The following is a 12,319-nucleotide window of genomic DNA, read 5'->3' on the forward strand; positions in this document are numbered from 1 at the left end:
CAGATCTAGATAGATCGATCTATCTATCTATCTATAAGATTCATGTTAAGGCTTTTTAATTTTGGAAAAAAAAACTTTCAAAAATGAATAATAATTGACTGCATTGACTCTGAGGTGCCCCTGTTGAAGATCCCTGCTTTAGACTGAATGGATCTATAAACTGTAGGTACACAGACCAACACCATTATCAGAAGTAATAGATAAAATAAAAAAAAAACGTAATATAAAAACTATTTGACTTGATATATCTTTAGAGGAGCGTTTCAACTTTTTAACAATATATTGGTCGTGCGATTTTCTCAGAAGTTCCACGACAAGGTGAAATGGGTAATCTTTCTACGTGAAGGATGCAGTTGCACGCCAACTATTGTCAGACATGTTCGACCGTGTTGGTTTCATTGGCAGCCCTGCATGGTCTTTGGGCTTGTGTCTGCTTGTACAGGCAGATATGTTTAGGAGAACGAATAGGCATGTTTACTGCATTGTACGATATGATCTCAACCATAACATTCATGTTAAGGCTTTTTAATGTCAGGGCAGAATGTTTGAACACATCTGAACAGAGTGTTTGTACCTCTGAGGGGATGTCCCAGACCAGCCTCTGGGGTAGGGGTAGTGAGCGGTCCACCTCGCCTTTGCAGTGCCCGTCCTCAGAGTAGCCCAGCTGGAAGGCATCTGTGGCCAGGGTGAACTGGGGAGGGAAAGAGCAGTGGTGGAATGTAACCAAGTACATTTAGTCAAGTACTGTGCTTAAGTACAAATTTGATGTACTTGTACTTCTTTTCTGTTCTTGCCACTTCCTACTTCTATTCCACTACATTTGAGAGAAATATTGTACTTTTTACTCCACTACATTCGTCGGACAGCTTTAGTTACTTTACAAATTAAGAGTTTTGCACACAAAACCCATGTAGTTTATAAAATACAATGTTTTATTATAAGTTAAACTAGCCAACGATATAACAGCCTGCAAGTCCAGCTGAAATGATTAGCAGGGTAAACAAAGAACGTTTCCAGTTTCTAAAATGTGAGGCATTTTTCTGCATTGAGTACTTTTACTCCTTTCCATTTTGCTGATTATACTTACATACTTTTACTTAAGTAACACTTTCAATGCAGGACTTTTAGTTGTCACGGAGTATTTATACACTGTGGTATTAGTACTTTTACTTGAGTAAAGGATCAGAGTACTTCTTCCACCACTGGGAAAGAGACATGCTCTTTTTAACATCCAAATACACACTAACCCAAAATACAACTCAAATGACTCTACCAGTTAGTTTTTAAATATCGCTATTATTGGTTCTCTCTTTTATACAGAGACCCCAAAAGGTCACAGTGGGACTTTCTGGATGGACACACATTCATGCATACATTTCCTGTGCGTGCTTCTAAACCACTGACAATGGAATAAATGACTAACTGCACAGTTAGCGCTTCAGCAGGCCCACATGGTGGTCGTTCTTATAACTCACGGCACCCATGCCATCAGTGTTGGACATACAATGCTGCATTTGTGTCAAACGGCATGTCTTCGTTCCGCTGCCCAGTCGATCTTTCATTCACTGTGTGGGTGCATCAAATATTAAATGATGCACTTATGCAATTATGAAGTGGTCATCTTTTGTCTGATGTTCTGTCGGATTTCATACTGTGGTACGGCCAGAATCAATCATTCAGCTATAATTTTCACTGTTGGAATGACAAGCATGGACCTCACTGGCAGAAGTATACAGATGAATGACGTACTGAGTGTTGCCCTGCCTTTTCAATGCATCTGTCAGATGAACTCCAACAAACAACTGTCTGTGGGATCCATTTTTTGATGACCAAAATAAGACTTCCTCCAGCTGTTATGTAGCAGCAGCTGCAGCGGTAGTATAAGGATGATAAGCAGCAGCTCTTGTGACAGCTACAGCGTCATCTGGGCTGCTTTTTCTTTCAGTATTCATTTTGTAATCCTCTAAACAAGGCCATTTCTCAGAAACGGGTTTGGTGTATTTGTTTTCTGATTAATTAGAAGTTGGGTTTCAGTCTGTATGATAAATGAACAGTTGTACATAAAGTGGTAACATGCTATGACATGTTATGTAGACTAAAGGGGAGACACCAACCTTTATAATTTGAATGTCTAATTTCCATCTCCCTGGGCATATACAGTGCACTACAATAATATAGAAATGATAATTCCACATAATACTAATAGGAACACATAGGACACACCAGTGCATATGCCTATTTCTTTTTTTTATTTAAACTGACTTAAACTTATACACTAATAATTAGGGTTGGGCATCGTTTGGATTTTAACGATTCTGATTCCGATTCTTCCTTTCGATTCTGGTTCTTATCGATTCCGATTCTTTGAGTGGTGGAGCTGAAACGGGTCACATGCTTATTTCACCAATAAGAGGAAAGAGTTCTTTATATTCAAAGGTGGGTTGCAGTTTGACGGGGCTTTTTCAACGTAAAATAAAGCCACACTACAGCACCACTTACTGTGCTCCATGGCTGCAACACAACAAGCACCTGGCCACTACGGAAACCCAAACTTGCGCATGTTAAATTGGAAAGTGATGATCGGATTTGAAACCAAATCCTCCAAACGATTCCAATAAAGAAAAGATTCTGATGGAATCGTAATTTTTTAAACTATTCCGATTAGGAATTGGTTCTCGATGCCCAACCCTACTAATAATAGGGATCGCGTTCCACTCTTTGAATAAGTAAAGGGTGTTTGAGCTAAACCATAAACAATAAAATTAAAGCTCAATTAGTTTTATTTTTCAATATTATTGCAATAGTTGTAGCATTATGAGGTTTTCTTGTCCGGAGATTGTTTTAATACAAAGTGGTTATATTGTTGTGGTTTTTATATCTAGCTGTTATTTTGGAGCCTTGCAGGTAGCCTCTATGCTGGGAGGTGTTGAGCAATAACAGGAAGAATGCATTGTCTCAAACGGTTAACAGCGTTTTCTGTGCTTGTGAACTTGCGAGTTTATTCTTCCAAGAACAACCAGCAAGAACACAAGTCCGTACTTTGCATTCTTGGTATTGAGAAACGCCCCATGTTTTTGTTGCCATTTGTGGAACCTGAGCTGTCTTCAGAGACAGCGTTTTTTTACAGTGTGTCCAGGGGACTGGCAGCTAGCAGATAGTGAGGAGATGTTTGCTGTATGTGGCAAAAAAATTTGTAGCCTAAAAATCACATCACTTAGAGCACCTTTAATATTTGTATTTTTTTGCACTTTAGCTAGGTTACTGTATATACTTATTGACCAGTTTGTTTTCTTACTCTTATTTTTTGCCTTAAAGTTGACTGAAACTGCAACTTAATTTCCCTGAGGGGGATCAATAAAGTATTCTGATAGTAAGCAGAAATTCAATTCAATTTGAGAGACAAACTGAAGCCATCGAACACCCACCTCCCAAAGGTGAGCCACTGTCGGTGCATCAGCCCAGGAGTGCTCAGCATTTAGTCCACTTTTCCCATTCTTGTAGATCACAATGGAGAAAGATTTATCAAACCACCTGAGGGACGACAGAAGAAAGACGGAGATATGGCTGAAACGTGAGAAAATGTTACCTGTATGTCCAAAATGTGTACTAATTTATTCAAACCCTCATGTTATATTTGAATCAAAAAATAGATGTGCTGGGCGCCCGGATAGCTCAGTTGTTAGAGCGGGCGCCCATATGTAGAGGTTTACTCCTTGACGCAGCGGGCCCAAGTTCGACTCTAACCCTCTGCTGCACGTCATTCCCCCTCTCTCCCCTTTCATGTCTTCATCGGTCCTGTCAATAAAGGCCTAAAAATGCCCCAAAAAATAATCTTTAAAAAATAAATAAATAAATAAATAGATGTACAAGTCAACATTTTTTCCAAATGCAATTTAACACTGCTATAAAAATGGGGGGGAGAGAGTATTTCTCCCTATAGACCAAGTAGGTAGATAAGATTGCATAGGTTGGCTGCAATGGATTTCAACAATAAGAATTTCTCAAGAACTTGTGCAGATTAGCAGACCACACAAGGAAAGACATCTTTAAGCAAATTGGCCCCTTAGAGTCTACAGCTACGCTTGCTGCTCTGTGAGGATGTGATATGCATCAGCATGCTCACAATGACCTAATGCTTTCACTTCCACAACTCTGCACTGGAGTTCAAGGGGAATCCTGCCATAAATACTATTGTGATAATTCTGCCAATGTGGGTATTTTTCTAAAAACGCAATGTTTTTAATTTACAAAATAAAATAAAAAAAGACAAGGTGTACTTCCTGTCTGTCAATAGTTTAATTCATCTTCAATATCGATTTCCTTTATTAAAAGCAGTTGTAGATTAATTACTGAGAAAAGTTGATCATTTCTAAAGATATACCATTTAGTATTACAGGGTGTTATTTTGGAATTCAAAAGCAGCCAAAAGTAGTGCTGAAGAGATACCAGTGGAACGAGATAACATAACATATCTCTGGTTGCCATGTCAAGGCCCCAAATAGTTTCTCAACACCCATCTAGTTTCTTTCCTGTGTGTCCCCCTCACCTATCGTAACATTTCCCATGCAGTACGGACTTGGCATAGCGGTCCAAGTTCCCTGCTGGGTCCTCTCCCCTCATGCCTTGCTCTTCATCGTCCAAGGTGATGAAGAAGGCCGCCCTCTCGATGGAATCCAGGGATCGCTTATTGATGCCGGAGCTGAAGTACTGCTTCCTCATCTGAGCCCAAGGAACCCTAGATCACAAAAGAAACCACATTTCTCAATTGTCCAAAACAGCACAGACTAAATAAATGGTCTAAAAAGAACAGGAAGTTCATGGAAGAGGAAACTGCAGATGTGCTTCATGATTAAGATGAAGGATTGAACTTGGAGGACCTCAGATTTATTTGGCCTTATTTAAAGAAGGAGCAGATTACAAAACCACATCCTCCCTTTGACATGATAATGTGTCCATCCAACTGGCAAAACAATCTAAGAACACTTGACATGTTGCAAATATAGAATCATTTTGCGATCAACTGGAGTGACGTTTGCACACTGTCGGGTTTGTTCAAAAAATACTCATGGAGGGGCGGCCTCTAGCTCACCCAGTAAGAGCGTTCGCCCCATGTGGGCAGCGGCGCAGGGTTTGATTCCAACTTGCTGCCCTTTGCTGCGTGTTGTCCCCCATCTTTCTCCCCCTTTCACATCTATCCACTGTCACTACATAATAAAAAAGGGAAAAGCCCAAAAAATAATCTTTAAAAAAATAAAAAGTCATGGGAAATATTTATTTTTTATTTTTAAACATTTGCATAGAAACCCAGTTACGATCTGCGTGCATATGGTGGTGCAAAAGTGTGTGAAATTCGATGTAGTATGCACACCAGGCGGCTAGGTGGAACCTTCCTTCTACTTCTCTCCCTAGTAGCGCGAAACCAAAACATGTCGAAGCAAACAACAAAAGCTGGTCTGAAAAAGACGAGGCGATGGAGTTGCAGGTTTTTGTCCGATGATGACTGGCACAGTTGACCGCGATAAGCCACAGCACAGCACCCACGGGAGCACTACCAATACCCTGAGCCTCGCGGCCCTTCAGCCGCTGCTTGAGAGCGAGAGGCAGCAGGCAGACGAGGCTGAAGCAGACCCTCCTCTGCCCTCTGGCACTCGCTCGCTCTCGCTTTCTCTTCATCCGCAACGTTGTAGCCCACTCTGGCTCAAATGACTAGCCTACATATGGTCATTGAACTATAAAAACCTTATCCACATTGTCGAAATCATTTCAATATTGAGTCATTACATTGAAAAGCTTTTAGATAACAGGAGCCTATAATTTCTGGAGCCTACTCCATAACAGACTACCTGGACGCCTTTTTCTCGTCTCTCTCCACACCGCTGTCTTCAGACTTTTGCGTTTTTACCCTTTAGACGGTAACGCCACGGTGGAGCGTTTAAGATTTCCACTCTGGAGGGTGGTTTCACTTTTTTTGCGTTTTTAAGCCCCAAAAACGCCGTCGCTGTATAAACAAAAGGCACATCTGATAAAACATTTTTCTGTTTTTACCCACGAGCGTCATCGTGTGAACAGGGCCTAAAATATCAAACAGTGAAAAACACTTTCATCCCACGGTTGTAATTTTCAAATTGTTTTGGTAAAATCATTTCTCACATTTGAGATGCTGGACCCAGCAAATATTTCTTTTTATTATATTTCTTTCTAAATATATTATTTTTGCTAGATAAATGAGGTGAGAGGAGACCTTTTGAATATGCCTTGCAGAGATTTAAAAACCCAAATGCTGAATCACTGAAAACAGATTGGAAACTTGTAACATCTGTGTCACAGATGAGAGGAATTCTACTATGCACACAAGCACATAATACTTATACTTATAACAATATGATGTTATAAAGCAGCAATATATAATTTCAGGTTGTTTGTTTTACAGCAATGCAGCTACCAGCTACTGATGACAATCAACCACAGGAGATATTTTTAACTATAACTATCTAAAAGTTATATATACACTATAGTAAAACTAGAATAGTTGTTAACATCCCTATGAGCAAGTTTCAAATCTCCACCAGTTGGACAAACACAGAAACAAATGGTTGCCTGGATAACCTTGGTCTACAAGCAGATCATGATTTAAAAAAGCAGAGCGTCGGTTGAGCGAGGTTTATGCATAACCGATCCTGCTGCAAGTCACAGATAGGAACACCAAATTCCCAAAGCTTTTATCGGAATATCCAGGCACTCTACTGTGCACACTGGAGTACCATTATAGTCTAGACTATTGTTATTGTTGACCTTATTTGCACTTTTATCTGCAAAGTTACTCATTCTGTGATTAGACAGGAAAGGAATAATATATGTCGTCATTGTTTTGGATGATGATCTTGGATGGCAAGATGGCGCCAGTGTGTGAGGCAGGCCGTCAGCCAGACATGGGGGACTCGAGTCACATGACTTGACTAGAGTTAGACTTGAGTCGCAAATTTTAGGACTTGAGACTTGCTTGATTAACATTCATAAAAGACTCGACTTGACTTTGACTTGATATTCATAACTTGAGACTTGACTTAGACTTGAGTCAAATGACTTGAAATGACTTGATTTTCTGTTTAATAAATCTATTTTTTCCCCCTCTTATATTGAGGAGGAGTTAACTTTACAATTTTAGTGCTGTTGCATGCGCAGGAACCGTTGATATGATGACGCGGTGCGCGGCCTCCGTAAACAACACTGGCTATGGCTAGTAACTTAACGTCATGGATCCCTCTCATGGGCGCCGATACCGTGGGTGCTCCGGAGCACCCACGGAAAATACTGACCGCCCACGTGTGCCAGACTGCCAGTTCATTTTTACGTTAATCTAAAATTAAACACTGCAGTTGTGGAGCGTCTGTCATAGTGTGATTGGCTATGTCGGTGGCATTGATTCTTAATTTCTCACGAAGCTGATCGCGGTTAAGAGCCAGTTAAACTTTTCATCTCCAATCCTATCTGTATTAGTGAGAAGTGGCGCTGTCCTGAGTTGAAAGATAGCCTATAGGCTAGGCCTACGTTACGGCTTTATTATGGCGTGTGTGTTCGTGTCGGCCGCTGTCAGTTTCCTAAGGTTCTGAAATGCAAACACTTTTTTTTGTGTGCGCGTGTGAGCACCGTCGGAGGAAAACGTAAATCGGCGCCTATCCCTCTGCACAGAAAATAAAGTTTGGCTATAAGGATTATACATCTGACAAGGCAAAGAAAAAGACGAATGGCAGTTTGCAAGGTCTGCAGTACAAAAAATTCCGACGTTGAATTTCATCAGACACTTCAAATCGGGAGAGATTCGGGTTCCAGTCCCCATATTCAGCTGAACCACTATTTGGACGTTTGTGATGGACAAAAGTCCCTTCAGTGTTTGGCCATGAATACGCACACCCTCCCCTATTTGTTCAAGGTGGCGGTTAGAGCGAATAAAAAAACACACACACACACACACACACACACACACACACACACACACAAATAACTTTTCACTCACTCTCTCAAACACGCACACATTCGCGCACAAATACACTGACAAATATCAACATATACTTTCCATTCCATGTGAAAGCAAAGGTGATTTTTGGAAGGATTCAGCTCCTCTTAAAGAATACGTTTTGTTCTTTAGGAGAAGGAAAGGTTAAAGGATGTGTTTCTGTCTCATAAAAGTGAGGCATGTTTGAAGAATATTATTTGACTTAGGAACCATTATACTTGAAATTGTTTGAAGGAATTTCATGATTTGATGTCATGTTTGAGGCATATTGAACAATGTTGATTTATTGTTGGCCTAATATCAGTTTTAGGCTGTGCTTTTTTATCTGTGTTAATTTAAACTCTTCAGATGTATGTGGACGCAATGTCTTTTGAATATTGAGTAAAAAATGCAAATAAAACTCCAGCAGTTCATAATCACTGCCTTGAGCTTGTTTAAAAATGGACACTTTGGTATGACTTGACTTGTGACTTGCTTGACCAAAGCTATGACTTGAGTTGCTTGATTGTCACAAAAAACGACTTGGACTTGCTTGAGACTTGAAGGTTAAGACTTGAGACTTGCTTGTGACTTGCCCATGTGTGACTTACTCCCATCTCTGCCGTCAGCTACTCCCACTGTTGTGTGCGTTTCTGCTGCTTGTGACACTTGTTGCACATACCGTCAACACTCTGCTGGTGTATGATCGCCAAACGCTGCTAGATCTGAGAACCTCTGCCAAAAACCTCATCAACTTTGATAATTATGGATATAAAACTCTCCTCGTCTCCGCTGGCGTTCGCCCTGACCTGCCAGCTCTTGCTAGGTTTGGCCTGGTAAACGCCAGATCGCTTGTGAATAAATCATTTATCCATAAGGATTTCTTCATATTCCGGGAACTGGATTTCCTTTTTTATCTCCAAGACCTGGCTGAGTGTTGGTGAGTCCAGTGTTTTCACCGACCTTTTGACCAGATGAGTGCTGCTTTTTTAATTCTCCTCGGACATCTGGCCGTGGAGGAGGAATTGCGACTGTTTTTAAGAGTGACTTTAAATGTAAACAGTTATCGCCGTCATCCTTCACCAGCTTTGAACTCCGTTTGTTTGAGCTGGGGCATTCTAACTCGGTTTTGTGTGCTGTGGTCTACCGGCCACCCAAATGCAACAGAGACTTTTTACCAGAATTTTCTGTTTTGGGCTGATATTATGCCTAAAAATGACCAGGTCCTTATTGTTGGAGATTGTAATATTCATGTGTGTTGCCCTGAAAACCCTTTGGCGCGAGACTTTTTAAACCTCATTGACTCTTAATCCTGTGCAGTCTGTACTTGGGCCTACACATGAACGTGGTCACACACTGTGACCAAGTGCTGCTCACTTCTCCGCAGTTTTCAGCCAAATCTGCGTCATTCCCGAGTCTGTGTGTGAGGACACAAAGGCTCTTAATTTATGGTTTCTCTTCCTGTCAAACTGCTATAGACATTGCGGCTCCATTAAAGACTAGGCAGCAGAAAGCCAAATCAGAGCCTTGGCTGAAGTACCCGCACTGCCAGACAGGATTGTCGAAGAGCTGAACGAAAGTGGAAAAAGGACAAATTGCAAGTGTCTTCAAATATTGAGGGATTGCTGGCGTCATTACCAATCCACTGTTAAAGAGGCTAAAAGAAAATATTTGTTGTAACTGTTGTAAACCCCGTGTGTTGTTTAAAGTTATTAACTCTGCTTTAAATGCACCACAGAATGTCATTGAGGCCTCTCCTGCTGTGTGTGAGAATTTTCTTCACTATTTTATTGATAAAGTCACTTCTACCAGATCACTTAGTTCACTTGCTGCTTCGGTGTTTGTCCCCTGCCCTGCTGTGTTCGACACGTTTGAGCCTGTGACCCTGCCTTTTGTGCAGGAGATTGTGGGTCACCTGAAGCCCTCGGGTTCTCCGGATGATACTGTCCCGCCCCGATTTTTTAAGGAGGTTTTTCCTACTGTTGGGCCATCTTGTCTCACAGTTATCAATAGCAGTCTGTCGTCTGGAGTAGTTCCTGAAATTCTTAAACATGCAGTTGTACTGCCTTTATAAAAAAAAAAAAAAAACTGGGCTGGATCCTACTACCGGTATTTTGGCAAGCTTTAGGCCTATCTCCAAATTGCCCTTCTTCTCTAAAAACTTAGAGAAGATTGTATATTCCCAGCTAATGGACTTTTTAAATGAACAAAGTATTCTTGAAATTTTCCAATCCGGTTTTAAAACATTGCACAGCACAGAATCAGCGCTTTTAAGAGTTTTTAATGATAACTTTTTAGCTGGTCACTGTGTTATCCTTGTACTTTTAGATTTGACTGCAGCATTTGATACAGTGGACCATGACATCCTCATTGCTCGTTTTGGAGCAGTGGGTGGGCATCAGTGGCACAGCACTGGAATGGTTCAGGTCCTACCTGTCACATCGGACTTTCTGTGTCGGCCTTGATGACTCCGTGTCCTCCACTGCTCCTCTCTCATGTGGCCCTCTTTTATTTTATATTTATCTACTCCCACTTGGTTCCATTTTTAGGAAACATGGCATTTCCTTTCACTGTTATGCGGATGACCGCCAGATCTACGTCCCCCTCAAAAAGTCAGAGTCCTACTCTGTTAACCCACTGCTACAGTGTTTACATGACATAAAAGCTTGGATGTGTTTGAATTTTCTAAATTTTAATGAAGACAGAAGTCATGGTCTTTGGTGGAACTTCTATGGCCACTCCCCTAGTTGATCTGGGTTCTCTGGCACAGTATGGCAAGCCAATTGTAAAAAAATTGGGGGTAAAAGTGGACTACGATCTCAAATTTGACAGCCAGATTAAAGCTGTGGTGAAGTCTAGCTTTTTCCAGTTAAGGCAGCTGGCAAAAATCAAACCAGTCCTTCAGAGACAATACTTTGAGACCGTAATCCATGCCTTTGTGACTACTCTGCTGGATTACTGTAATGCACTTTATATAGGGGCTAGTGGGTCCTCCATTGCTCGTCTTCAACTGGTTCAAAATGCTGAAAGTATGAGCACATTTCACTGATTTTATCTTCACTCCACTGGTTGCCTGTCCATTTCAGGATTCACTTTAAAATTCTTTTGTTTTTAAAGCCTTGAATGGCCTTGCCCCACCTTACCTCACTGAGCTGCTACACCCCTACACTCCCACCAGATCTCTCAGGTCAGCTGACCAGCTGCTCCTGATGGTGCCTAAAGCTAGGCTCAAGCTCAGAGGGGATCAAGCGTTGCCGTTGCAGCTCCAAAACTCTGGAATGGACTGCCTCTGCACATTAGACAGGCCTCCTCTGTCTAATTTTAAAACCCACCTCTTTTCTTTGGCTTTTAACACCAGGTAGAGTGTTGATGTGCATATTTGCTTATTTTAATTGATGTTAACGTATTTAATTTTTATTGCATTCATCTTTATATTGGGTACCTCTGTGCTTTTGTGTTATTTATTTATTTTGTTTCATCTTTTGTGCAGCACTTAGGAAACCTTGTGTTTGTTAAAATCGTGCTATATAAATAAAGTGGATTGGATTGTTGCAATAATAAACATTTGCATAAAGCAAGCATATTTGTCTGCACCCATGTTGCTAAGAGCATTAAAAACTTGAAAAATCCCTTTAAAAGTACATTTAGAACAGATAAAAAATTGGACGTTGAATCACAAGTTAACTATGGACAATCATTGATTATATTTTAATTGATGGCAGCCCTAATTTTTCAAAACTGAAAAAAATACATTCTAATTTTACAAATAATACTGATGTAAACAACGTTTAGCTGTGTTTTAAGCCACCAACACACATAGGTAGCGCTGCCTGGAAGTGAACATGTTGCAAGTCAACATTTTTTCCAAATGCAATTTAACACTGCTATGGATGCAATGGATTTCAACAATAACAATTTCTCAACAACTTGTGCAGATTAGCAGACAACACAAGGAAAGACATCTTTAAGCAAATTGGCCCCATAGAGTCTATAGCCAAGCTCGCTGCTCTGTGAGGATGTGATATACCCACTGGCAGGCAGCACTGCCTGGAAGGCACTAGGATTAGGCAATGGTTAGGTTTATGGTTAAGGTTAGGTGCCTTGAAGTCCACGGGAGCAGTGCCGCCCTGAAGGACATATTGGGGTGCTTAAAACACCATTGAGCGAAAACAACCCAAGAGTAAGGCATGCATTCAGCCATTACTACTGAATAAAAAGTATTAATCAGTAAGTTCTACAGGTAAGAGACAAATACGTCTATTTGCAAAATTTACAAATGCATTCCAGTATATATACCAGCCAGAGCATACCTCCACCCTATCGGTC

At 40.8% G+C, this 12,319-nt stretch overlaps 1 protein-coding gene across 1 annotated transcript in view; it reads right to left on the minus strand.

Annotated features, from left to right (window-relative positions):
• Positions 1–12,319, minus strand: part of cpt1a2b (carnitine palmitoyltransferase 1A2b) — a 71,688-nt gene that overhangs the window by 30,428 nt on the left and 28,941 nt on the right. The window contains exons 11-13 of the mRNA XM_028598689.1: positions 4,547–4,735; positions 3,426–3,531; positions 575–691 (exon numbers count right to left, since the gene is read on the minus strand). Of these exons, the coding sequence (XP_028454490.1) occupies positions 575–691; positions 3,426–3,531; positions 4,547–4,735 (412 nt within the window). The remainder of the gene's footprint in view (positions 1–574; positions 692–3,425; positions 3,532–4,546; positions 4,736–12,319) is intronic.

The sequence above is a fragment of the Perca flavescens genome, chromosome 15 (assembly GCF_004354835.1).
Source record: "Perca flavescens isolate YP-PL-M2 chromosome 15, PFLA_1.0, whole genome shotgun sequence".
Lineage (NCBI taxonomy): Eukaryota > Metazoa > Chordata > Actinopteri > Perciformes > Percidae > Perca > Perca flavescens.